At 46.4% G+C, this 26,322-nt stretch overlaps 1 protein-coding gene across 1 annotated transcript in view; it reads left to right on the forward strand.

Moving 5' to 3' along the window:
- The window catches only part of SYN3 (synapsin III), a 453,717-nt gene that overhangs the window by 25,520 nt on the left and 401,875 nt on the right, over nt 1-26,322 (forward strand). The window contains exon 2 of the mRNA XM_007165717.2: nt 10,696-11,153. Coding sequence (XP_007165779.2) covers nt 10,843-11,153 — 311 coding nt within the window. The 5' untranslated portion in view covers nt 10,696-10,842. The remainder of the gene's footprint in view (nt 1-10,695; nt 11,154-26,322) is intronic.

The following is a 26,322-nucleotide window of genomic DNA, read 5'->3' on the forward strand; positions in this document are numbered from 1 at the left end:
TGCTCATCAATATATGGATGAAGCTCAGCCCATGTTATCTCCATGAATTTTTAAACTTTTTGCCCAGGCAGAAAGGGTTTTAGCAGTTGTTAATTGCCCAAACGCTGGTTCCTAGTAGGCGAGGAAAAAGAAAATCTTTCATCACTCATTGAGTCAAAGATGGAGAGAGAAAACTTATGAGTCTTGGTGTCTTTTCATGGGGAACGAAGTCACTAAAAAATGAAATCAGATATGCGCTCCCGTTATTCCAGCTGTGGTCCAGCTTAGGCTGATAGGCATCCACTGGGATGGATGCTTTCTCTTATACAATTACACATTTAGTCTTTGCAAACAAAAGGTAAAGATAGTTTAATTTTATTCCTGTTGTCTTAAGCAGGTTCACTCAACAAATATGTATTGAGCCCCTGTTATGTGCTAGGCACTTTTCTAAGTGCTAGGGATACATTAGTGAACAAATCAGACAAAGATCTCTGTTCTAGGGGGGCTTACATTCTATCAGAGGGAGCAGAGGAACCAACAATAAGAAAAACAAGTAAGTCAATTGTATAGTTTATAGAAGGTGATGCATGCTGGGGAAAAAAGAATAAATGGAGCAGAGTAAGAGAGATCCAAAGTGACGGATGGTTTAACATTAGGGGGTCATGGGAGGCCTCACTGAGAAGGTGACATTTGACCAAAGATCTGAAGGAGATGAGGGGTGAGCCATGCAGGTATCTGTAGAAAGAATGTTGCAGGTGAAGGAACAGCCAGTGCAAAGGCAGCTGATGATCAGGAAGTTCAGACACTGGAATTTGTCTTTTCCTTTAATGTTCTAAGAAACGTGCCAGGCCTTGAATATTCCTTATCTGGTGTCCCACTGTAGGAGAGCCAGGTGTTAGCCCGTGAAACACCATGCTATCAACATTTGCAGAGCACTTTAAAGATTAAGAAGCTATTTCCCGTGGAGTGAAGGAACTAATCTCTACCCTGGTTGTGGTGGTGGTTCTATGCGTACACCAGAAAAGTCAGTTTTACCCTACGTTAACTTAAAAAAATAAGCATTTTGAAAAAAGCAGTTTAGTGCATTTTATTTTGTTCTGCTCAAAGACCTGTGGATTAGGGAGGGCAGAGATTAGCATCCCCGTTTTGCAGATCAAAAGCCTGTGGCCAAGATGTTACTCAGCCGTTAGAGGCAGACCGTAAGAGGCAGACCGGGTCTCAAAGTCAGATCCATCCAAAGCCTGTTCTCATATGAATACTGAAGTCCCTGCCACACTGCCTCGCAAACTAAAGCTGACCACGCTGCCAGACCTTCTGGCAATGGGAAGCACACTGTCTAAAAAGCAGTCAGTGTGATCACAACAGCTAATGCATACTGCTCATCGTGTGCTGGAGCTGTTCCAGATACTTTACATATATTAAGTCACTTAATTCTCACAAGAACCCTATGACATAGGTACTATCTCCATATTACAGATGAGCAAACCGAGGCCCAGGGAAGTTAGAAAACTTACCAGAGGCTGTGTAGGTAGTAGGGTCGCAGAGCTGGGATTAGACACAGGCAGTTGGGTTCCAGAGTCCGTGAGCTTAAGCTTCAGGCTTACTGGCTCGGTCCAGCTGTGTCCAGCACCAGAGTGCTAAAGCCATGGTCATCCTTAGCCTGGGTTTGGTAGGGGTCTTGCACTTAAAGAATCCCTATTTTTCTTTTCAATAAGGCATTGTGTTTTGAGTGTAAGGTTCACAACAACTTGAGGTGCAGAGAAAACCCATAAACACATGCACAGGCTCCCCCATTATCAACATCCCCACCAAAGTGGTACATTTGTTGTAATTGATTAATCTAACTCAACACGTTGTAATCGCCCAAGGTCCATACTGTACATGAGTTCGCTCTTGTGTTGTACATTCTATGGGCTTGGACAAATGTGTTAAGGACATGTATCCATCATGATGGTATCATACAGAGTAATTTCACTGCCCTGAAGATCCTCCGTGCTCTGCCTCTCCATCCTCTCCATCACTGCAAACACCCCCGCCCCGCTACAATCCCCAGCAGCCACTGACCATTTTGCTGTCTGCGTCATTTTGCCTTTTCTAGAGCAGTTGGAATCACATACACACATAGTACCACAGCCTTTGCAGACTGGCTCCTTTCACTTAGTCACATGCATTTAAGGTTCCTCCATGTCTTTTCATGGCTTTGACAGCTCGTTTTGTTACCATTCTCCCGAGTTGGTGCTGTTTGCTCAGTGCTGTTCGAGCAAACAGAGCGGGACCAAGTTTGGTTTAGAAGCAAAGGAAAGCTTTATCCTTTGATCAAAGGATGGAAAGGTGCAAGCTCACTCTCTGGAATCCACGCCTCCCAGGGAACTCCCTGGCGGTCCAGGGATTAGGACTCTGTGCTTCCACTGCAGAGGGCCCGGGTTCAGTCCCTCGTGGGGAACTAAGATTCCGCAAACCTTGCGGAGCGGCCAACAGAACAAAACAAACCCCCCCCCCCGCCCCCACTTTATAGGGTTCTTGTCAGCAGGGAGGGGGCAGAGTTCTTGCTGGTCAGGCGCAGCTATGCTGCTCCCTGTGCTGCTGATCACAGTGTGGGGCGTGGCGCTCCTGCGCACGGCCCGCCGCCGCCATCTTGAAGAGAGGCGCTGTGCCCAGCGCTCCTGCACGTGGCCTGCCGCCATCTTGAAGTGAGGCGCCGTGCCCAGCGCTCCTGCACGGGGCCCGCCGCCGCCATCTTGAAGTGAGGCGCCGTGCCCAGCGCTCCTGCACGGGGCCCGCCGCCGCCGTGTTGAAGTGAGGCGCCGTTCACAGCGCTTCTGCGCACAGCCCACCGAGCTGAAGTGTCGGCGCAGCCATTTTGCACTGGGAACTCTGGTCTGAAGTGCTGAGTATCAGGCTTCTGCAGGCGGTTTCCTGTGAGCAAGTGAAACTAGACTAAACACAAAGGAGAAAAAAAGGTTAGATTTTATTTTATTACCCAGAATCTATTTTTACTTCCCTGGAATTGTTAACGGGTTTTGCCAGTGACACAGTTTCTTTTTAGTACTAAATAATACTCAGTTTCCTGGATGTACCACAGTTTATCCCTTCACTTCTGAAGGACATCTTGATTTCTTCTAAGTCTTGGCAGTTCTGAATAGACATCCTATTGTAAACATCCTGGTGCAGGTTTTTTGTGTGGACGTCAGTTTTCAGCTCCTTCGGGTAGATACCAAGGAACATGATTGCTGGGTAGTATGGTAAGAGTATGTTAAGTTGTATAAGAAATCACCAAGCTTTTTTCCAAAGTGGGTGTATCATGCATTCTCACTGGCAATGAATGAGCGTTCCCATTGCTCCACATCCTCGCCAGCCTTTGGTGTTGCCAGGGTTCCAGATTTGGGCCATTCTGCTAAGTATGTGATGGTCTCTCCTTGTTGTTTTAACTTGCATTTCCCCACTGATAGATGACATGGAGCATCTTTTCGTGTGCTTACTTGCCATCTGTATATCTTTGGTGAGGTCTCTGTTAAGGTCTTTGGTCCATTTTTTAATTTAGCAGCCTGTGAACCAAGACTATGATAGGAGTGAGGGAGGGGTGAGGATGATACTAAGGATGTTTCGGGAGACAAAGTTGACAGCGCCCGGTGCCTGAGTGGCTGAAACCGCTGAGGGCTAAGAAGGAGTGAAGTATGAGACTCGAGTCTCTGGCCACAGTGAATGGATGGATAGTGGCACTTCCGGGAGGAAGAGGGGGGCCCAGGTATAAAATTCATCAGAGGATGAGGAAGGAAGTGAGTCTGGGTGTCTGTGAGACACCTGAGCAGAGATGTCCACTCTCCTGTCCAGTTCACGATCAGTTGCTCATCTTCTCCCAAAGTAGCTGGTGCCACTGTGGGGCGGCTCTCACTCTGTGGAGTTGTTTATGCTTTGATGCAAAACCTGCATCCCTATGATTTACACCTTACTTCAGTTGTGTGGCTCCACTGACAAGTGAGAAGTCTCCAACCTTTATTTAATTCTTCACAGTGAAGTCTTCTTTCCCGCCACAGCCTCCAAAAAGTATGCCTGCAAAGTTGCTGCTTTGTGAAATGTTTGTTTGTTCTGTCTGGTGTGGTCACTCCTGCCCTCTAGCGGCTGTTGGTGGGGCAGCATGGGGCTGAGCACTCAGCTGGCCTGCTGGATTCTATCCCGGAAGGATTCTATCCCGGAAGGATTCTATCCCAGGGTCTTCCTGCCTTTCTGTTCCCACTGCCTTCCTTCCAGAATCCCCCTTATCCTCACCTTGTCCCACCATCGAATTAAGTTTGTTATTGAAGAGATGTCCAGTGTCTAGTGGCACAGGAAGTCAGTGGCTCACAGGACAGGAAGACACCCTAGAAATCACATAATCCAACTCCCTTTTTTTATACGTAAGGACCCAAGTGATTGTAACAGCCTCCTAACTTGTCTGGCTGCTTCCACGCACTTGCTCTACAGTCTGTTTTCCGCACAGTGGCCAGGCAGACCAGATGACGTCTCTCTCTTGCTTATAACCATCCAATGGCTTACTTTTCACACTTGGAATAAAATCAGAATTATTTTCAGGTTGGCCCTTCATTATCTGGCCTCTCTCTACTTCGCTAAACATTTTCTTACAAAAGAAAAAAATCTCCCTCTTATTTTCTGATTGAGCTGGCCTTCCTTCTGTTCATCAGATGTGCCTAGCTCTTTCCTACCTCAGGGCCTCTGTGTGTGTTCTTCCCTTTCTCCTCACCCTCACATCTCAGCTTAAAGGTCACCTCCTCAGAGAGGCCTTCCCTGACCCTCCCCCCATGTTAATCTCTACAACAGAGGTTAACTCTATTGAAGTGTATTAACTCTGTTGAAGTGCTCTGTGTATTGCCCCAATCCGTGAGTATTTCTCCATTATCTGTTTCCCTTACCAGACTGTAAGCTCCCCTGGGGCCTGCAGTGGGAGAAATTATAGGAGGAGCCTTTGACGAACCTTGGAGTTGGTCAAAAGATAATGAGGTGATTCTTCTGAAGGCGGGGAATTCCCACCAGTGTAAGGTCGACCAGAGTTCCTAAAGAAGGGATTGTTAAATAATCTCTAAGGTCCCTTTAACAGTTTGTTGCCTTTTCTATCCAGTATTTGAAAGATGGAAGAGGTTCAGATCCAATAATAGCTCAGTAGCTTGTGTTGGAGTAACCCTCTCATAGATGATAACTGTAGCTTTGGGTAAAGTATTTAAAAGAATCTATTTGAGGTTCCTGGAGAGAAACAGAAAGTAGGTGGAATCTGGAGGGGATTTAACCCTTGAAAGAAGGGAGCGGCTCCCGCCAAGTGAGATTCACATTGATGTGGCTCTTCCCTTGAAAGCAAAAAGCAGAAAGCTGCAGTTTTATTGCTTTGACAAGTAGCAGAGTACAGGCTAATAGAGTGGCTGGAAAATGAGGAAATCTGAAGAGATGCCTCAAATCCATGCTCCCAGTAAGATCAACTGAGGCCTCTGTGAAAACTGTTTTCCAGTTCAACCCCTCCTTCAGCCCATGTGTGCTTTTCACGCTTGCACACAGCTGTTAATCATGGAGACACTCTCCAATAAACTTTCTGCTTCCAAATCATCCCGGCAGAGTCAGTGTCCTGGGGAACTTGACTTAACAATGATCTAATTGATGTTATAGAGCATTGTACCCAGCAACTGCAAAATACATGTTCTTTTCAAGTGCAAATGAAACATTCATCAAGATAGACCACGTTGAGCCATAAAATTAATCTCAGTGGATGTCAAAGGTGTTGAAGGATTAAAACATTATAGACTATGTTCAATAATCATAACGGAATCATATTAAAAGCAATAACAATAAAATATCTGAAAGAGCACTGGAGTTTGAAAATTAAAGATATGTTTAAATAACACATAGGTCAAAAAGAATTAGAAAGGAATAAGAATAATTTGAGTTGAATGACAGTGTAAATACAACATGTCAAATTTCTGCATTCAACTAAAGTAGTGCAGAGGGAAATGCATTGCTTTAAATGCTTATATTAGAAAAGAAGAAAGGTTTAAAATTAATGATCTACATTTCCATCTTAAGAATATAGAAAAAAGCCTTAAACCCAAAGTAAGAAGAGAGAAAGTAATAAAAAGCAGATATAGGTGAAATAGAAAACAAATAATAGAGAAAATAGAAAAAGCTGCAAGTGGTTTCTTTAAAAGATTAATAGGGCTTCCCTGGTAGTGCAGTGGTTGAGAATCTGCCTGCCAATGCAGGGGACACGGGTTCGAGCCCTGGTCTGGGAAGATCCCACATGCCGCGGAGCGACTAGGCCCTTGAGCCACAGTTGCTGAGCCTGCGCGTCTGGAGCCTGTGCTCCGCAACAAGAGAGGCCGCGATAGTGAGAGGCCCGTGCAACGCGATGAAGAATGGCCCCCACTTGCCGCAACTGGAGAAAGCCCTCGCACAGAAACGAAGACCCAACACAGCCATAAATAAATAAATAAATAAAAATAAAAAAATAAACAGGAGCTGTTGTTTAAAAAAAAAAAAAAAAAGATTAATAAAATTTTTAAATGCCTAACAGATTAATCAAAAAGAGAGAAAAAGCAAATTACTAGTATCAGGAATGTCAGGGGAAATTACTACAGACCCTGCAGAAAATGAAAGGTTAGTAAAGAAATATTATGAACAACTTTATGCCAATAAATTTCACAACTAAGATGAAATGGACAAATTGCTTGAAATCGCATATTGCCAATATTGAAATAACAAGAAACAGAGAATATGAATACATTTATAAAAGAGGTTGAGATAATTATTAAAAACTTTCCAACATAGAAAAAAATCAGCCCCAGATGGTTTCACTGTTGAATTCTGCCAATAATTTAAGGAAAAAAACCCAATATTACACAAACTCTTTCAGAAAATAGAAAAGGTGGGAACACTTCTCAATATATTTTGTGAGGTCAATATTATTCTGATACCAAAACCTGGCAAAGACATTGACAAAAAAGAAAATCAGAGACCAGTATTTCTCATGAACATGGACATAAAAAATCCTCAATAAAATATTCTTAGATTGAATCCAGCATTATATTAAAAAGGTAATTCACTATGACTAAGTGGGATTTATCCTAGGAATGCAAGTTTGATTTAACATTTGAAAATCAATTAATGTAATTTACCACATTAAGCAAATAAATGATTTTTAAAAACATAATCCTCTCAATTGATTTAGAAAATCACTTGGCAAATTCAACATCCATTCATGATAAAAACTCTCAGCCAACTAAGACTACAAGGGAACTGTCTCAATCTGATAAAATGCATTTATGAAAAACCCATAGCTAATAACATTGTGTTAACGTGAGATATTGAACATTTTCCCCCTAAAATGGGGAACAAGATAAGTTGTCTGCTTTCATTATTTGTATTCAGTAGTGGAGGGACTAGCAACTGTAATAAGAGAAGTAAAAGAAGTAAAAGGTTGGAATGGGGGAGTAAACATGTCTCTATTTGTAGATGGCATGATTGTTTAAATGGAAATCTTAAGAATCTGTAAACAATCATGAAAGAGAGTAATTGAATTTGTCAGGTCACTATACTGATAATAATTGGCAAATATATGATGTTGGCAGCAAACAAATGGATAATAAAACTTAGAAAAGAGAGTATTTATAATACCATCCAAAAAAGCCCAAAAGAAATTGTTAGGAATCAGCTTTAAAAAAATGGGTGCAATACCTCTATATTGAAAATCACAAAACATTTCTGAGAGAAACTAAAGAAGATTTAATACGTAGAAAGCTCTAACATGTTCATGAGGTAGAAAATTCAATAGTGTTGAGATGTCACTTCTACCCAAACTGAGCTAGATTCTACATAATCCCAAACAATATCCCAACAAACGTTTTTGTACAACTTGACTTTAAAATGTACATAAAAGTAGGACCTAGAATACTCAAAACAATCTTGTGAAAGCAAATATAGGTTGGAGGACTCACTTTACCTGATTTAAAGACTGCCTATAAAGCCACAGTTAGCAAGACAGTGTAAGGATAACAGATCAATGGAGCATAATAAAAAGTCCAGAAATAGATAACATGCAGTCAACTGGTGCCAACAAAGCCACCAAAATAATTCATTTGGGAAAAATATTTTCATAAATGGTGCTGGAAAACTGGATAAATGAACCTCTCCTCACACTCAAAAATCAAGTTTTAATGGACTGTGGACCTAAACAGAAAAGCTAAAACTATAAAGCTTCTATAAGAAATTATAAGACAATATCATCGTGATCATGAGGTTCGCAAAGATTTTTAAAAGCAGACACAGAAAGGACTAAATGCAAAAGAAAAACTTGGTAACCTGGACTTCATAAAAATTTTAAATTTCTGTTTATAAAAAGATCTGCAGATAGAGGTAATAGATGTCATATATGTACATATAAATGTGTATACATATGCACATATATACGTATTTTTTGTATGTATAGATAAAATACTCCTAATAACCAAAATATGGAAGTGTGGTCTCATCCTATGGTATAATTTTTTTTTCCATTGTGATGTTTTTATCTTGAGTAACAATTCACTTTTTTGTAAGAGTTATTTTATTCTGCCAGACTTATACTCATGAAGGAAATGAAATGGTAAGCCAAAGACTGAGAGAAAATGTTCACAATATACATATCTGACAAAATACTTATATCCAGAATGTGTAAAGAACTCCTAAAAATAAATTAAAAATGTAAACAACCCATTTTTCAAAATGGGACAGAGACTTGAACAGACACTTCACCAAAGAAGATATATCGATGGCCAGTAAACCCGTGATAGTTGCTTATCCTCATTAGGTGTCAGAGAAAATAAATTAAAAACACCGTGAGATCCTATTTAACACCCCCTAAAACGGCTAAGATTAAAAAGATGGACAACAGCCAAAGGTTGGTAAGGATTTGGAGCAACTAGAACTCTCAGATGAAAGGTGCAAAATAGCACAACCGCTATGGGAAGCTTTTGGACAGTTTCTTAAAAAATTAAACATGTGCCTGCCCTATGATCTAACAAATTAACTTCTAGGTATTTTCCCAAAGAAAAAGTGAATCTCTCAATCAACCTTTCTCTCTGTCTCTCTCTGTCTCTCTCTCTCCTCGCCCCTCCCTCTCCCCACCTCTCTCTCCACAAAATTACTTAAATAAAACATCCTAAGAGCAGTTCTATTCAGAATACCTCCCAAACTGGAAACATTTCAAACATCCATCAACAAGAGAATGTAGTAACAATTTGTGGTTTATTCATCCAGCGGAACACTACTCAGTGATAAAAAACAGAATGACTCTTGATACGTACAACATAGCTGAGTCTTGAAACCATTATGTTGAGGGGAAGAAGCTGTTCATAAAAGAATAATACACAATCACATTTATATAGAGTTCAGGAATAGCTAAAATTAATATACGATGACAGACATCAGCAGAGCGTTTGCCTATGAGGACGTGTGGATTGACCAGAAGGGGACACAGGAGAATTTCCTGAGGTGATTGGAGTATACTAAATCTTCTACCAGTGTATACATTTATTAAAACTCCAAGAATTGTACACTTATGGACTATGCATCTCACTCTAAGTAAATTTTACCTCAGCAAAAATATAATTTTAACAAAAAATATAGGTGGGGTCGAATTGCATGATATAAACAATCATTTTTCTCAATGAGATATATTGATCTCACATGAACAGTTTGGTTTTTTAAAACTTACTGTATTCTGTTCAGAAAAAGAATGCATTTGTTTATTAATCTGCTGGGGCTGCCATAACAAAACACCACAGACTGGCTTAAACAACAGAAATTTATTGTCTCACAGCTCTGGAGGCTGGAAGTCTGAGATCAGGGCACCAGCATGGCTGGCGTCTGGCGAGAGCGCTCTTGCTGGCTTGTAGACTGTTGCGTTCCCCCGTGTCCTCACATGGTGGGTAGAGACAGAGCAAGCTCTCTGGTGTCTCTTTTTATGAGGACGTTAATGCCATCATGAGAGCACCACCCTCACGGCCTCATCTAACCCTATTACCTCTCCAAATACCAGCACATTGCTGATGAGGGCTTCAGCACATGCATTTGAAGGACACAATTCAGTTCGCAGCTATAAATATTCTAGAAAATCTGGAAAACATAGGTAAGTGGAAAGAAAAAGAAAAAACAAAAAACCCTGTAGTCGCATTACCCAAATATAGTCACTGTTAACATTCTGATGTCTTTTTCTTTCCAAAGTTTTATTATTTCAACTTTTATGTGGTTGTAGTCATTCTGTACCTATAATCTTGTATCATGATCTTTTAAATTACAACATAAAATTTTTTCTATGTTACTAAAATCCCTTTTTAAATACCTCTTTTTAATAGCCACAAAAGGTTCTGCTGAATGACTGTGCTGCAGTTTACATGTTCATTATCTTGTGGTCAAACGTTGAGATACTTGCCAGTATTTTGCTAGTGTAAATAATGCTGTGATAAATACGTTTGTACAAGAGGCTTTTTCTGTAATTCGGATTTCATTCTTGGGATAGAATTCCGGAAAATGGAAATTGTAGGTTAAAAGGGTATGGTCTAATTAGATGTCGCCAAATGCCTTGCCAAAAAGATGTCCCACTTTGCACTGCCCCCAGCAGCAGGGCAGGAAGGGGCATCATCTGTTTGCCCTTAAGGGGCTGAGGTCATTTCCACTAATGTGTTTGTTGGCCCGTTTCCACAGGTAAAAAAAGACAGCAGCAGCCGACTTGCGTGGGACTCCCCTGGCTCTTCTGCCCGAGACCCTACCACTCCCTCTCCCTGGCAGCCTGTGTTCTGGGCCTCACCCAGACAGTCTGAGTAGGAACAAGCCATCTCATCATTCACAGCCATGAATTTCCTCCGGCGACGCCTCTCGGACAGCAGCTTTGTGGCCAACCTGCCGAACGGCTACATGACAGACCTGCAGCGCCCAGACAGCTCCACCAGCTCCCCTGCATCCCCAGCCATGGAGAGGAGGCACCCCCAGCCCCTGGCAGCCTCCTTCTCCTCTCCAGGATCCAGCCTTTTTAGCTCCTTCTCCAGTGCCATGAGGCAGACCTCTCAGGCCCCCTTGGGGCTGATGGAGCCTCCAGGTCCCTCCACGCCTGTTGTTCAAAGGCCCAGGATCCTGTTGGTGATCGATGATGCCCACACAGACTGGTAAGCGGGACTCTGCAGGTGCCCCCTCCCCAGGGGCAGGAGCGGAGATGGGGCTTATCTCACTTGTGGGGGAGAGAGAGGGGAAGAGCTGTGAGAGGCTCTGTGGTATCAGAGACTGGCAGGAGGGAAGGCCACTAATGCCAAGCACTATGGCAGCTACTTTGTGCCACACTCTGTCCAAAGGGCTTTGTATTTAAGGTCTGAAATCTCTCACCTGCAAATCCAAAATCTAAAAAGCTCTGAAACCTAGAAAATAGTTTATAACCCATTTGGCAACAAAACCTGATCTGAAGGAAAGTTAGACTGTAATAGTCGTCTTCATTGTGCCACTCACTGTGCTTGTTCATATGATTTGCTGCAAACATCATAATACATTTGATATGGGGTACTGCCCAGAACCCACTGGAAGTGTTATAGAATATATGGTATATGCACTGTATTACTTTTCTAAAAATGGAAAACTTAAAATCTGCAGTAACTCTGGCAAGTTGCTTGACCCCGTTCGGCTTCAGCCATGCTCTCTCATTGAATGGGGTTGCTATGAGGGTAAAAGAAACCAACAAAGGCCCACAGTCCTTATCTGAAACCCTTGGGAACAGAGTGCGTGAGTTTGCATCCCTACTCTTTCATGTACTGGCAGTCTTGTTCCAGAACCTGTCCTCTTAACAGCAAAGGTAGGCAGAAATGACAACCCTTCCGGTCTCTTCCCAGGTATGCCCCGCCCCGATAGCTGGTAAGCATCCTGGGGGGCAGAGACTGGACACATGTGTCAAGGTTATTGCAGCAGTAGTTCTACAGGTAGTTACTGAGCACTGACTGAGTGCAAATAACAGTCTTAGGTACTCAGGTAGGTAATGAACAGGCCCTGCACACATGGAACTGCAGGTGGAAAAGAGGTCTCTACTCCAAATTTTTGGTAGAAAGATATGATAAATATTATCATTCCAGTTGGAGACATAGAATTTGTAGTCCAGGAAGTAAACCCAAATGTGGAGACAAGGAAGCACACCATCCAGGGCAATTCTGACAGTGGACCCATGGGATGGCCATGGGAGCTGGAGGGCAAGGTTTTCTGCACGCATCTCGAAAAGCTGCCACAAAGTAGGCATCCAGTAAATATGTATTAAATGAATAAATTAATGTATTTAGTTCCCTGAGCATGCCAGGTGCTCTGTTATTCTATCACAGATGTGTGCACTCACATTCATTCCTTGAGAAGTTAACTCAGGTTGGGAATGGTTGAGCCTATACTTTGGAGTGGGGGATACTTATAGTTTGTAACGTATTCAATACAGTTAACATTAAAGCATGTCCAGCAGGTTCAGACATTAGCCATTATTTTCTTGCGAGGAAATCACTTCATCTTAACCAGGGTAGTCATGTGCCTGGCCTCTGTTCTGACCCAGCCTGAATCGTCTTCAGTGGTGCTGCTTGCTTGAAGGGTCTTATATGAAGCCTTGTTCATCTCTGCTCATGCTCTTGTGTAAAGCATCATGTTTAGGTTCTGAGCCAAGGGGTTGATTTCTGCAGAGGTGTTGCTTCCATGCACTCTTGCCTGTGCAATCCTGCTGCCTATCTGCCTGGTAATCAAAATGCATACATGGCCTTTGCAGTCCTCTGTTTCTCTTTAACCCAATTTGACCTTGCTTTTGAGTGTTCTCTGCCGACTGTGTTATCCCTGGTTCAGTCAGGGATAACAGGGTATGGTGATGGGGGGTATTTGTCAAAAAAGTTGCTCCCTGTGTGGAGGCTGACCTAATAAATGGCAGCATGGTGCAGTGGTTAAGAACTCAGACTTCAGAGCTGTCTGGATGCAAATCTCTACCCCATAATAGCTATATGACCTTTGAACGTTACTGCATCTAAATGGGAATAAAATAGTACCTACCTGTAGAGTTAATATATGTAAGTGCGGTTAAAATCTGAGTTACTATAGAAGTGTTTAGGATGTGTCTAGTAGACAGTAAGTGCTATTTAAGTGTATATTATTATTGCAGACTATTGTTACCTTCTGTGCAATATTAATCATCTTGACAGCAGCTCCTGTAGGCATGCCTATTTAATTTCTTTATGCCCACTATTAGACAGAGTGGATTAGGATTTAGCCCTGTTGTACTAAGGTTTTCTAATGATCACTCTTCCCTGCTAGCTCTCAGATGATGAAGTTGGGTCTTATTAATTAATCTCTGTCCCCCACAGTGCCCATATGGTATGTAGTATAGTGTAGGCGCACAGTGAATGAGACTGAAATGCCATGAATAGCCTCAGCCAAGTAACATTTAAATTTTGACTTTGGTCTTCAATCTCTCTAATCCACAGGCAAGACCAATGTGTGAATTTTAGGCTGTGCACCCTGGTGGGGGACACAATTTTTGGCCAGAGGAATTTCTCCCAGTCTGTTTCAGTCACGCTTCATATGCCCACAGGTTAATTAAGTCTTGAGAACAGCAGTCCTTTTCTTGCCTCTCAGTGGTTAAAAAAGTGGAAAGGTGAGAAACTGAGACTCATTATGTCACCTGGAAGTTGGCTCTGCACTCGTTGGATGTTTGTGACAGAGACTTCCTACCCGCACGTAACAGCTTCTCCTATAGAACTCCATCCTAGATCCTTTAAGAACTTGCAAGCCTTTCCAAATACATTCCCAGCTTCCCAAGTTGATGCTGGCTGCCTTAAACCCCAGTCCTTCCCTGCAGAGTTCCCGAAGGATGCCTGTCCCCCTGATACCAGGAGTGGCCAGGAGGTGGCGGGCCAGCCCCACTTTCCCTGGGTGGCTTTGGCAGAGCCTCGCTGCCTGGGGTCAGCCCTCTGCCCAGCCCCTCCTTCACTGTGCAGACTGTTTCCTGAGAGGAGGAAGTTGTTGAAGGGGAGAAGCCAGCTCACACAGCCCCTTTCTTCCTCCTCTGAGATGGTAATGAGCGGGGAGAAGATCCACCACGTGGACTGAGACTGAATCCACCAGGAGCAACGTGGCTCTCTTTCCCTCCTTGTCCGCCCCGGTTCCTTCTCTCCGTCAGCCCTTTCCCGGTCCAGGGCCCTGCTGCAGAGTCAGGTTTCCTCGTGGGTGAGAGAGCTGCAGGAACCTCCCACTCTTGCTTCCTGACAGACCAGCTTGCATACCCTCTGAACCAGCCTGGGCCCCCCAAGGATGATCTGATACCTGGCCAGTGAACGGGAGAAGGGGCGTGAGGTGGGGAGGGGAGGACTTTTCATCTTCTGAGGAGACACAGAGGGTCCCAAAGCCACCTTTGCTGGGAAGAAGGACTCGTGGCCGAGCATTTTAAGATCCCACCAGCTTTTGGGGTTGCCCCAGAGGTGAGCCTGTCTACATCAAGGATGTTGGGAAGCTTTGGACCAGGATCACCCCCCAGTAAGGTCTGGCTCAGTAGTAGGTCTGAACTAAAGCTGGTGCTGTCCTCTGGGATGACGGGAGATCAGTCAGCCTTGAGAACCACAGGGGAAAGGAGAAATAAAACAAAAGCATTTCAAGCTCACTTTTCTTCAGCCCTACTTGCCTAGAATTTTCCATCAGTTTCACTGGTCGCAGGCCTCTAGCCTTGACCTCACCTCCTGGTTACCTTTCATGTTACCACCAAAGTATCATCTTTCTGAAAATACAAATCTGATCAGTTTGCTCCCATGCCCCACCATGTATCCCCTTTTATAACCATTTGGTGGTGCATCATTGCCCTCAGGTTCAAAGTCAGAGTCATAAGCAGGTCTGCCCTCCCTCTAGTTCTGCCTCCAACTCCACTTCCTGCTTTGCTGCTTATTCTGCAGGAATAGCAATGATTTGTAGTTTCAAACACACCTCTGCCTTAGCACATTCTGTTCCCTGCTACCTGGAATACCCTTCCCTATCTTGTTCACTGGGCCAATCCCCATTCATCCTTAAAAGCCTGCTCAAGTGTCACTTCTCTGAATTCTTCCCTGACACACCTACCCTGCCAACAGTGCTAATAACTACCTCCTTTGATAACTTAAAATACATTCCATTGTGTCACCGCAGCACACATGACACTGTATTATAATTAGCTTTAGGTGGCTGTCTCTTCTGCAAGAACAAGGTCTATGTCTTATTCTTTTTTGTATCCCTGGTGCTTAACACATAGTATATTTTCAATTAGCATATGTCATTGTTCCCAACCCAGTCCAATCAGGACAACCTTTATTGGGCATCATGGGGCCTGAAACTCACCTTACTTTAGAAGTCAGCAATATAGTACATACAGTTGAGGGGTTTCCAGTTTTACTCACCTGTGTATGAAGTCTTGGCTCTCTATTTTCCATTACATAGCTAGAATAACTGTAAGGCAGCTATTTGAGATTCATAAACAGATGAATTTTTAAATTATTAACAATGTACTGGAACCCTAGGTTTGGTTTTTCAAAAGGAGAACATTGAATATGACCCCAAGAAAGATTGTTCATAACCAGGTCAGGGTTGAGTGTACTTCCTTGCTCTCAGTTTTACTTGCAAGGTCTCAGGAGCCCGAATGGGCTTGGGGAGGGGATGTTGGGGTGAAGGGGGCATAGAGCAGCTAAGCCTTGGCCTCCACCCCTCCCTCCAGTGGCCTCTGGAACCCTCCTCTCCTCTCGCCTCACCGGTGGTCCTTGTTCCCAGAATGTCTGCTATTCCCTTTCAACAATTATCTATTGTTACCTTCCCTTTTATTCTCCACCCTTGCCTAGGATTTCTTTTTTATTTTATTTGTTGAGGAAATGAAAAGAGGATTCTTAGTTTGAAACACCCCTTAGCTACTATGCTTTCAGCCTGGAGTTTGTGAGGCTATACCATTCTACTAAATGATGGCTAATGATACTCATTAAAGCACCTTGTGCATGTCTAGATTCACCAAGAGTTCTTATGCTGTGTGATAATTTGTGTCCCCATGACCACCACCCCACGCATGCCTACTTGCTATCTTTGTATCCCAGCGCCTAGAACAGGGCAGGCAGATAATAGGTGCTAGGAAACATCTGTTGATTGAATGAGTGATTTGAAGGTGATGTTATTGGTAATGACAAGGGTGAAGGTGTGACAGTGAAGTTGAGGAGTGACCTTGGTGGCGTTCTTCAACCCTCTTTTTCCCTCTCTCACTTACTACTCAATCCAACAGAAAGTCACAGTGGCCATGGTGAGAGCATTTACACCACGGAAATTGGCAAGTGCTACAAACCAGGCATTTAGGTCTCCCCAGAGAGCCAGTTGTTAAGCATTTGCCAGCACACCACTGCACGTTGCACTTGCTGATTTTACTGGGGATCATTTTACAGGTGAGGAAGCAGAGTACAGACAGACCATGCACCTGCTTGAGGAATCAAAGCAGGAGAGTGGTAGGCTGGGACTTGAATGGAACTAACTTTTTAAAAGGCATTTCGCATGGTGACCTGCCTCCTGCTGACCACTGCCCAGGGTTTCAGTGTTTTGCATGAGGTAGATGCTGAAAAATCTTGGTTGAAAAATGAATGAACACACAAATGAATAGAATAAACCACGAGCTCCTTGGGAATAGGGTCATGTCCTCATCATGGTCATATGGCGAACACTTGTGCACTATGACCAGACCTTGTGCTAAATGGTTTTCATAGATTCTCTGATTTAATCCTCCCAACAACTGTATGGAGTACTATTACTATTCTCATTTTAATAATAAGGAAAACTGAGGCTCTGAGCCCAAAATGAGAGCAGATGCTGGTGGCATCTGGATCAGCTCAGGCCATCCAGCTGGCAAGGCTGGGCATCCCTGTTCTCTTATCATTCTTCCCTCTCCCACCTGAGCACAGGGTGTCAGCCCATGGAGCAGGGCTCTGGAGCCTCACATGTGTGCACACACCCACACATGCTCGGTGTCTGAGGGCAGGACTGCTTGTTACAGCACTGTGGCCAAGCACAGGATCCTGGTGACCTCATCCTCAGAGGAAAGCACCCACCTCGAGTTAGGCAGCCCTGCCCTACCAGCGCCTTTGGGCAGCCAGAATGTTAAGGTGCCAGGGGAAGAGGGGCTTCCTGCAGCCAACCAGACACTTTGAGCTCAAGCTTGGAAGTTGGACCCTTTGCAGAAGTGGCCCTTGGACTATTTTCCTGTTTTTAAAGCACCAAGGGAGCTCCGACAGGGTCTTTTCTGTTCTTTTCCCCTGTGTTTTGATATTAAAGTGTGACTTCCTAGCACATGCCTGACATGATTCCCCAAGAGAGTTAAAAATGGGGAAGAAGATAAAATGCAGAGAACTCAGGGCTGGCAGGTGGCAGGTCAGGATTGAAGTGCCAGCTCTGCCACTCACCTGCTGTGAGGTCTTGGCCAAGCTGCTTTACCTTTCTGAGCCTCAGTTTCATCATGTGTAAAGTGGGCTCATAATGCCACCCCCTTCACCGTACCGCTGAGTTCACAGGGAGGTACGAGGCTCCAGTGAGAGCACTCTGTCCCTCTCCTCCATGGGTGGTTTTCGGTGTGATGGTTTGTTCACCTGTGACGCAGTTCTGCTCTAGAACATCAGCTCCAGGAGGTAGAGTTTAGACCTCTCGTTTAACCGCCATATCCCCGGAGCCTGGCACAGTGCCTTGAACTTGGTACAATAGGATAAATGGAAGATATAATTAACAAGCAAATGGATGCTTTTGCCAAGGCTGTTATTATTATTAAGGGAAAGTTCAGGATTGAGGATGCCCCGGGGGGGAGCCTTTCTCAGAAAGCACTCAGCTGCCCTGGAATTCGGGAAGGGTACCAGACACTTCCATGCTATTCCCCAGGCTCCTTACTCCTTCCTGCCCAGCTGATAACTCAAAGGCTCCAGCCTCCACCTTAGAGCTGAGCTGCTTCAGGCTGCTTGAGTGAAGGTGCGAGGACTGCAGGGTGTCTTGGCAGCCGTAGAAGCCTTGCTGTGACCTAATTGGCCCCAGGGTGACCAGGACTTTCCACTTCCCACTGTGCCACCTTCTGGGGGGGTGGGGGAGCAGCATTAACCCAGAACTGGCATCAACGGCAGAGGTTTTGGGTAGAGTTGTCGGTTTTAGCCAATAAAAATACAGGATGCCCGATTAATACTTAGATAAGCAATGAATCAGTATAAGTATGTCCCATGCAATATTTGGTGTAGACTTACTTATACTGCAGAATTATCTGTTGTCTACCTGGGATTCAACTTTAACTGGGTGTTGGGACTTCCCTGGTGGTCCAGTGGTTAAGACTCTGTGCTCCCAATGCAGCGGTCCCGGGTTCTATCCCTGGTCAGGGAACTAGATCCCGCATACCACAACTAAAAAAAGAAAAAGATCCTACATGCCGCAACGAAGATCTCGCACGCGGTAACGTAGATCCCGCATGCCACAACTAAGACCCAGGGCAGCCAAATAAATAAATAAATATTTTAAGAAATATATTAAAAAAAAATTTAACTGGGTGTCCACTAGTTCATCTGGCCACGCTACTGATGGAGGTGGCAACGAGAGACAGTGCCCAGCCCTGCTAACGTGGGCCCAGTGAGAGGCTGGCCTTTGCATATTTTTGCTTTCTGGTTGGGGAGCCAAACCAGGCTCCCCCAGTCGACCCCATGCTCAGGAAGCAGCTTTCCCTGCCTGTGATGAGGACTGCACAATCTCAGTTACTAGCAGGGCAGGAGCAAAACCAAGTGGACAGTCTCGAGGCAGGCTGCCTGGGCCCCCGTTCTCTCACTCACTTACGTGACCTTGGGCAAGTCTGACCTCTGAGCCTCACATTCCTCAGGTGTAAGGCAGGATCGGATCGCGGGACATCTTTCACGAGGGGTCACTGTAGAGTTAGAGGTGATGGCATGGGTGGGGCTAGTACTGGGCTTAGCTGCCGTACAGGCACTGAAATGGTAACTGGTATTAACAATTAATTGCAATCCCTAATTGCTAGTGAATATAATAGCACCGGGAGCCAGGGGGAAGGAAGCCACTTGGCATGTTTCTCAGTTCAGCTGGATATGATTGAGAGCTGTCTCCTAGAAGCCCTGGAGGAGGGGTGTCTGGATGTTGGTAGGCTGGCACAGTCTCTACTCCGAAGGTGGGAAGATGGGGGCCAAGCTGGTCCCCTCCTCCTGGAGTTGGCTGGGGGGGCTCAATGGGGGATACACACCTCTCTGTTGAAGACACTTGGCTCTAGGAAACAAAATCCTTATGCCTCCCTCCACCACTTCCCCCACCCCTAAGACTCTCCTTGAACAAGGACGGGCCCTGCGGGTTCCCTGTGGGGAAATCCAGAGGTGGAGGGAGAGGGAGCTAAGAAAGTCTTGATGAGAGGGGTCTTGCCACCCTCCTACTCCCTTCATCTGCTGACTCACAGGGGCCACCTCACACAGCCTGGAGTCGTGCTGGACTTCTGGACTCGTCCTTCCACTCTGGGCACCCTCTGCCACTCCCCCTCCCTCCGCCCTGGTGCCTGGGCGGGGAGGGGCCTTGGGCATTCCCCAGCAGCCTGCCCCGTCGCCTGGACACCAGCGCCGTTTTCCCAGGCCCGGCCCCTTTTATCAGGAGGACAATGTACACACACAGTGAGGGCCTTGTGTGGCACCCAGGCCCCGAGCCCTTTGACTTGAGGAATTTTTCAAGTGCTGACCTCTCTCCGTGAGGTCTCCCCACCATCCAATCCAGAGGCCTGGTGCCCCTGCTGCTTCCTACCCTGCTCTTGCAGGGAGAGAGGGAGAGAGGGGAAAACAGTGAAGAGTTGTCTCCTGCCCTGGTGGAGTCTTCACCCTCTGAGACTGTGGCTAGGAAATCTGGGGGAAGTGTCTTTGAGCAGAAGGGAATGTGGGGAGGAATCTGATATGTGCTGTTTCTTCCTAAGTTCTCCCTTCTCTGCTGATGCTGTGAGATCTCAGTGGAGCCACTTTCCTCTCTGGGCCTCAGTTTCTTCATAAGTCAAACAATGACAATAGACGAAGATCACGGTCCCCAAAAGACTGTTTCCATCAGAACGACATTCAGATTACCAGGCACCACCCTCACCTTCTGTATTGGATAGAGTTCTTTGTTTGCAAGAAAAGGAAATTACTTTGGCTGACTTTGGCAAAATGGGAGTTTATTGAAAATATGTGGGAGGCTCACAGAATGAAAAGAAAAACCATGAAGACCCGAGTTTAGGAGAGGTCAGGACCCAGGGCTCTGCCAGGACCTAAGAGGCAGGGACTTGTGGACACTCTCTGGAGACGTCAGCTCCTGTTTCCTCCCAACCTTGTGCCTCTCTGCTCAAAAATCAAATTCCTGAGCAAGAACAAACCTGGCTGGTTCCACAATGTGTCCTGGGGACACCTGGGGACAGTCCCATCAAGACTGTGTGCAAGAGAGAGGCTTGGTTCCATGTATGCGAGTGCAGATGGAGGTGCTGTCACTAGAAGGCAGAGTGGGTGCAAGACAGGCCACACTGAGGTGCGCCCCTGGAACTGCAGAGTGAGAATATCCACAGGAGGGCTCAGGAAGCTTTTGTTTTAAATGATGACGAGCCAAGTTTAGAAACCACTGAGCTAGAGGACTGGTTTCATGTGGCTCCCAACGGGTAGAACTGAGGCCAATGAAGCAGACAAATAGGGAGACATGTCAGCTCAGTGTACAGAATGGTAAAGTCATCCAGAGACCACGTGGGCTTCCCGGTGAGGGAGTGAGTCCCCTGTCACTTGCAGGTATTCCAGTACAGCTGGGTTGGTGATTTGGGAGGAACAATGCAGAAGAGGCTCACACTCTAAAAGAGTCAGCCTGCAAGCCCTTAAAGGAGTCTCGGACCTGCAGCTTTTCGTTTTCCCCACTCTGGCTTTTTGTCTCAGTCACTTTTCCTGCTGTTACCCTGCTTTTTTCTGAAGAGTTCAGCTGTTAAACTTCTGAGTCTTCCCTCACCCTCCAAAATGTGGTTTTCTCACCTAGGTCCTCCTCTTTTGAAGGAGTCCCTCAGATGTCATGGGCTCTCCTAGCAGTAGCTGTTCCTGTTCCTCCAGACCTCACCTGCCTGGGTATAGCCTTGCCCTGCCGGGGGCATGTCACTGGGTGCATGCCAGCCTCATTACAGAATGTCTTTCCTCCTGGGTCCTGTGGAAGCCTGCCTGGGACGTGTTTCCTCGACAGGAGAGAGGCTGTCTGTAACGGCAAGAGAGGGGATGGTGCTTTGTGTCCATTTTCCTGACCTCCAACTCTGAGTTGGGAGAAGGGGTGGGGGTGTGGGCTTCCTGAGGGTTTGCGCTGAGCTAATTGCCATTTTCATAATGGAATTCGTTAGATTAGGGGTTGCCTGTGCAGTTGCTCACAGGAGACAAGGTGGTCAGTGAGTGAAGAGGCAGGTGTTAGGAAAAGGCACGGGCACAGAGAAATATTTCCCTGCTACAAGGAGAACAACAGCGCAAGCTCCATGACAAATGTATCTGCCACTTGACTCTGGCTGCAGAGAGACAACAGGGAGCAGTGGGGACTGTTGAGCGTGGGAACTGATGCCCCTCTGAAGGCACTAGCTGCCATCCACTCAGCCAGTTTTTGCCATGTGGGAATACAGGTCTGGTGTTGACCAGTTACTGATTTTCAGGGGAAGCCAGAAATCTGAATTCTTTATATGAATTTTCTATTTTAAAATTAAAAGTATGTAATTTAAGTCCAACAAAACAAGACTGTGGACTCCATGAGATTGGCCAGTTGGCAACTTCTGATGAAGGACAGGAGTCAGGGTAAATATTCCTCATCTGGACCTGTCTCCTGGCTAGACCAGGAGCACCAGGATGGCAGGGGGCTGTTTTGTTCAGCATAATTCCTGGGGACTAGCACAGTGCTAAGCACATAGTAGACCCTGGATGGAGGGATGGATGGATGGATGGATGGATGGATGGATGGATGGATGCATGGAGGGATGGATGGATGGATGGATGGAGGGATGGAGGGATGGAGGGATGGAAGGATGGATGGGTGGGTGGGTGGGTGGAGGGGTGGAGGGATGGAGGGATGGGTGGATGGAGGGATGGAGGGATGGAGGGATGGAGGGATGGATGGAGGGATGGAAGGGTGGATGGGTGGGTGGATGGGTGGAGGGATGGGTGGATGGAGGGATGGATGGAGGGATGGAGGGATGGATGGAGGGATGGAGGGATGGACAGATGGGTGCGTGGGTGGATGGATGGAGAGAGGGAGGGAGGGATGGAGGGGTGGGTGGGTGGGTGGATGGGTGGGTGGGTGGATGGATGGATGGAGGCATGGATGGATGGATGGATGGATGCATGAGTGGGTGGGTGGATGGGTGGGTGGGTGGATGGATGGATGGATGGGTGGGTGGATGGATGGATGGATGGATGGATGGATGGATGGGTGGATGGGTGGGTGGATGGATGGATGGGTAAGTGGATGGGTAATCGGATGGCTAGATGGATGAATATGTGGAGGGAGGGAGGAGGAGGGAAAATGACTTCTCACAGCCTTCTCCTTCTGTGCCCTGCCCTTCTCACCTTGACAGGCCTCACACCCCCTTTCTAAATCAAACACTTAATATTCTCATGGTCCCCTTCTTCTCATCCTCCTTATGCCATCTAAACCCCTTTTACGGATGATCAGATATAAGTCACTTGCACCTTGGTATGAATTACCTTTCAGTGTGTAACCTTTTCATGGGCATTTCCCCAGGTTGAGCTCTTAATAGATGCTCATTAAATGTTTGCTGAGCGTACAGCTTAGCCTTCTAAATGTGAACTATCTTGGTGGAGTGAAGGCTGTGGATTTTCAGAATTCTGTGGGAATGAGGGTGACACAGTGTTGTGTCTTCGGAGAGAAGAGGCCTAGGAACTGGGAGATAACATTCTAGCATGATCTCTGCTGTCAGAGTGAGTGGGTGGCTGAGGATTTTGTTTACCCTAAAGGCTGGTGCTGGGGAGGAAGAGGAGCTCCCAGACGGCAGCCAAGGCAGGTTTCCATCATGCTAGACATGAAGCAGGAGTTCCATTTAGAGCAAGGAAGATACTGCCACCTTTCCCTAAATGATATGTCACTTCCTCAGGTACATGCCCACTTGTTGAAGGACAGGAGGGAAAGAGATGAACAGTAAACACTTGCCAGGTGTCAGGGATATCATTCATGGGGCCTTGCAGCAGACATAGTGTTACATAGTGATGTGCTTACTTTTTCAAACGAGACTGGGGCTCAGGAAGGTTGATGTTTGTCTGAGGCAGCGCTAGGAAATAAATAGCAGAGCTGGAGAGGACCTGGGTCTGTCCTCTGCTGACACTAGCAGTGCCTGCCCACCTCTTTACCTGGAGGGTGAAGTCCACCCCAGCAGCCCACCAGTGAGCAACCCACTTGCTGGCACGTTTTTGGCAGGTTCCCAGAGGCCTTCAAATCTGCGTCCTCATTTTATCCTCATGACCCTATGGGTGGATCTTCCCATCCCCAGCCTATAGATAAGGAAGCAGAGGCTTGTTCAAAATTTGCAGGTGCCAGAGCTGCAAATTCAAATCTAGGTCTTCTGCTCCATGCCTGTCGGTCATTTTTCCTGCATATTGGGAGACATGCCCCAGGAAACTTCATCAGCCCCCTGAGCGCCACCAGTGCCTGCCCAACTCATTTGTCCTTGTCTGTGCCTTTCACACACATACACACACATCAGACCTTCTCAGATTCATCTTTGCAGCCCTTCATCCTGGCAAAGGATAAGTACCAAACATTGGATGGATGGATGAACTGGGCCACTTCACCAGGGAAGTAGCCCCTGGCTCTCAGACTGGGCTGGGTCCCTTTCTGTGGGCTGATCTGCTCTTTGGGCTAATGCCCTGTGTGGTCATTGTCCTTTATGGGTCTCTCCCTCCTGTTAGGTAGTAAACCCCCTGAGGCCAAGAACTCAGGGGTGAGGATGTTATCTTCATCCCTGTTTCCTTAGAGTCTGCAGGCTCGAGCACACAGTGGATGGTTAGTACACGTGTGTTAAATGTCTTCCAAAGAAGCCTTCCCTCACTACCCCAGGTCAGATCTCCCTGCTCCCCACATCCTACCCTGTACCACCTTGTTCGTTGTATTCATCATTTCCTTTTCAGCTGGTTAGTTTCCTGACTTTTCCAAGAGCATGTTAGCTCCACAAGAGCAGGGACTGTATCAGCCTTTCCCCTCATGCCTAGTAGGGTGCCCAGTCCTTCCGAAGCTCAGTAAGTAGTGGTTAAATGAGGGAGTGAATAAATGATGTGAATTGTGATCAGAGCTGCACACACAACTCTCCTTCCCTATTGCTGTCGGAAGCCTACGAGGGGACATTCATCATATCATGTGGCTCGGAGCCCTAGTATGTCGCACTTCCTCACCTTCACAGATCCCTGTACAGGTGCAAGGGGCCTTGTCACTCTCAGAGGGTCCCCCCCTGTCCTAACTCACTGGAGCCCCCCCAGTTGCAGAGAGGTACGATGAGGCTGCCCCGTCACTGGAGGCTCCCCTCTGGCAGCGGGAGGGGACCAGGAGGGTTAGCTGTTCTTAGGAGTAGACAATGGAGCTAGAATTGGATCTCTGTGTTCAGAGGCCCTGCTTTTGTCACACCTTCATCCATCCAGCCTGTCATGTGACCCTCCTCTTCTTGCTAACTGAGAAACCCCTGAGTGTGTCCACCTTCAGGGTTCTCCTGTGTGGTCTGTCATCCATCTCCCCCAGCTTCTGTCCAGGCCACAAATGAGCAATGGGCATGTTACATCAGAAATAAGAAAATCTGTTTCTAGGACCAGATCCCTGCCTTCGTTCTCCTCCAGCTACTCTGAGACAGAACATTCCTGACCCTCTCCTCCCCAGGAAGGGCACCGCCAAGGCCTAGCCTCATTGACTGTACATCCCAGATGGGATTTATTAGAAGGGTGCTGCTTGGACACAGGTGGATCCTGTTTGTGCTGATTCTCCTCTTCCTTCTGCCCCTGCTGCAGCCATGAAAGAACTCGGTATCGCTCCCCATAAATCTTGCTCACTCACCACATCCCGCCTCCCCAAACTAGCGATTTCTCACCCCAGGCAGCACTGGTTTTATAATATTCTCCTTCCTGGTGCCTCTGATGTGGCAGTAAAATCTGAGACCACCCACAGAGATGGAAGCTTTGTAGAATCAAGAGCTTCCCCCAACCCCTTCCCAAGGCCAAGGACTTGACTGATTGGCCTGTGGATTCAGGGATCTCATTATGAGGATAAACATATTAGGGCGTTAGGAAGAGGTCTGCATTAGGAAGACAGAGACCTCAGGCACAGTGGGGTCATCCATTTTGCCTGAGGTCAAACAGCCGGGCAATTACACAGGCAGCAACCCCAGCCCCCAGGGCATCTAGAATTCCAGACCATCCCTACCCTTTCCTCTGCCAGACAGAACTGTTCAGAAGCAGCTCAAGCCTGAATGAGCCCCAGGCAAGGAGGCAGCAGTCTGTGTGGCCTGTCAGGAGACAGACTTCTGACTCTCGGCCAAGCAGGGGGATGGACCGCCTGACCCTCAGCTTCAGCCTGAGTCCATCTGGCAGGCCCTGTAGTAAACATTCCAGAGATGGGCAAAACAAGTGTTCCTCCTGAGGAGGTGAGGTCCGTGGAGGCCAGAGATGCTTGGGTGGTATTGGTGTAGTGCTCTGAGTTCTGAGTTAGAATCAGAGTTAGAATCCCGTCGAGGGCTGCTGGTTGTGTGTGTTGGACACTGAATGGTGACCCCACGTGGTAATGGGTATGGATTTGTAAGTGTGTTACAACATTGCACCAGTAGATGGCAGTAGAGCAGCTGGAGCACTGGATGCCCCATGGCCTATCCCTGGAAACATTATTCATTTACCCAGTCAGCAAACATTCCTTAAACATGTGCCTGTGCCCTGGCACATTGTGCCGCTTTCGGGAGATTCAGTGAGCATTAAGACACGGTTTCAGGTTTCCAGGAGCTCACAGACTAGGTGTACGGGGGCAGGGGACATGTCATTCCAACACACAGTGATATGTGTTATATGGTTGTTAAGTACAGCGCCCCGTGGGAACCCAGAGGAAGGACACCTAACCTAGCCTCGTTAGGGGGGTGCTTTCAAGGAAACAGTAGTCAGGGATCTTGAACATGAGAAAGAGGTAACCAAGCAGAGAAGGAGAGAACAGCAAACACAAAGGCTCAGAGTCATAAAAGCATAGGAATCACAGGAGGTTGAGTGTGTGCAGTAGGTGGGCAGAAAACCAGAGAAGAAATGGGCCATAGGTTAACAGGGTCCAGAT

The sequence above is a fragment of the Balaenoptera acutorostrata genome, chromosome 11, assembly GCF_949987535.1.
Source record: "Balaenoptera acutorostrata chromosome 11, mBalAcu1.1, whole genome shotgun sequence".
Taxonomy (NCBI): Eukaryota; Metazoa; Chordata; class Mammalia; order Artiodactyla; family Balaenopteridae; genus Balaenoptera; species Balaenoptera acutorostrata.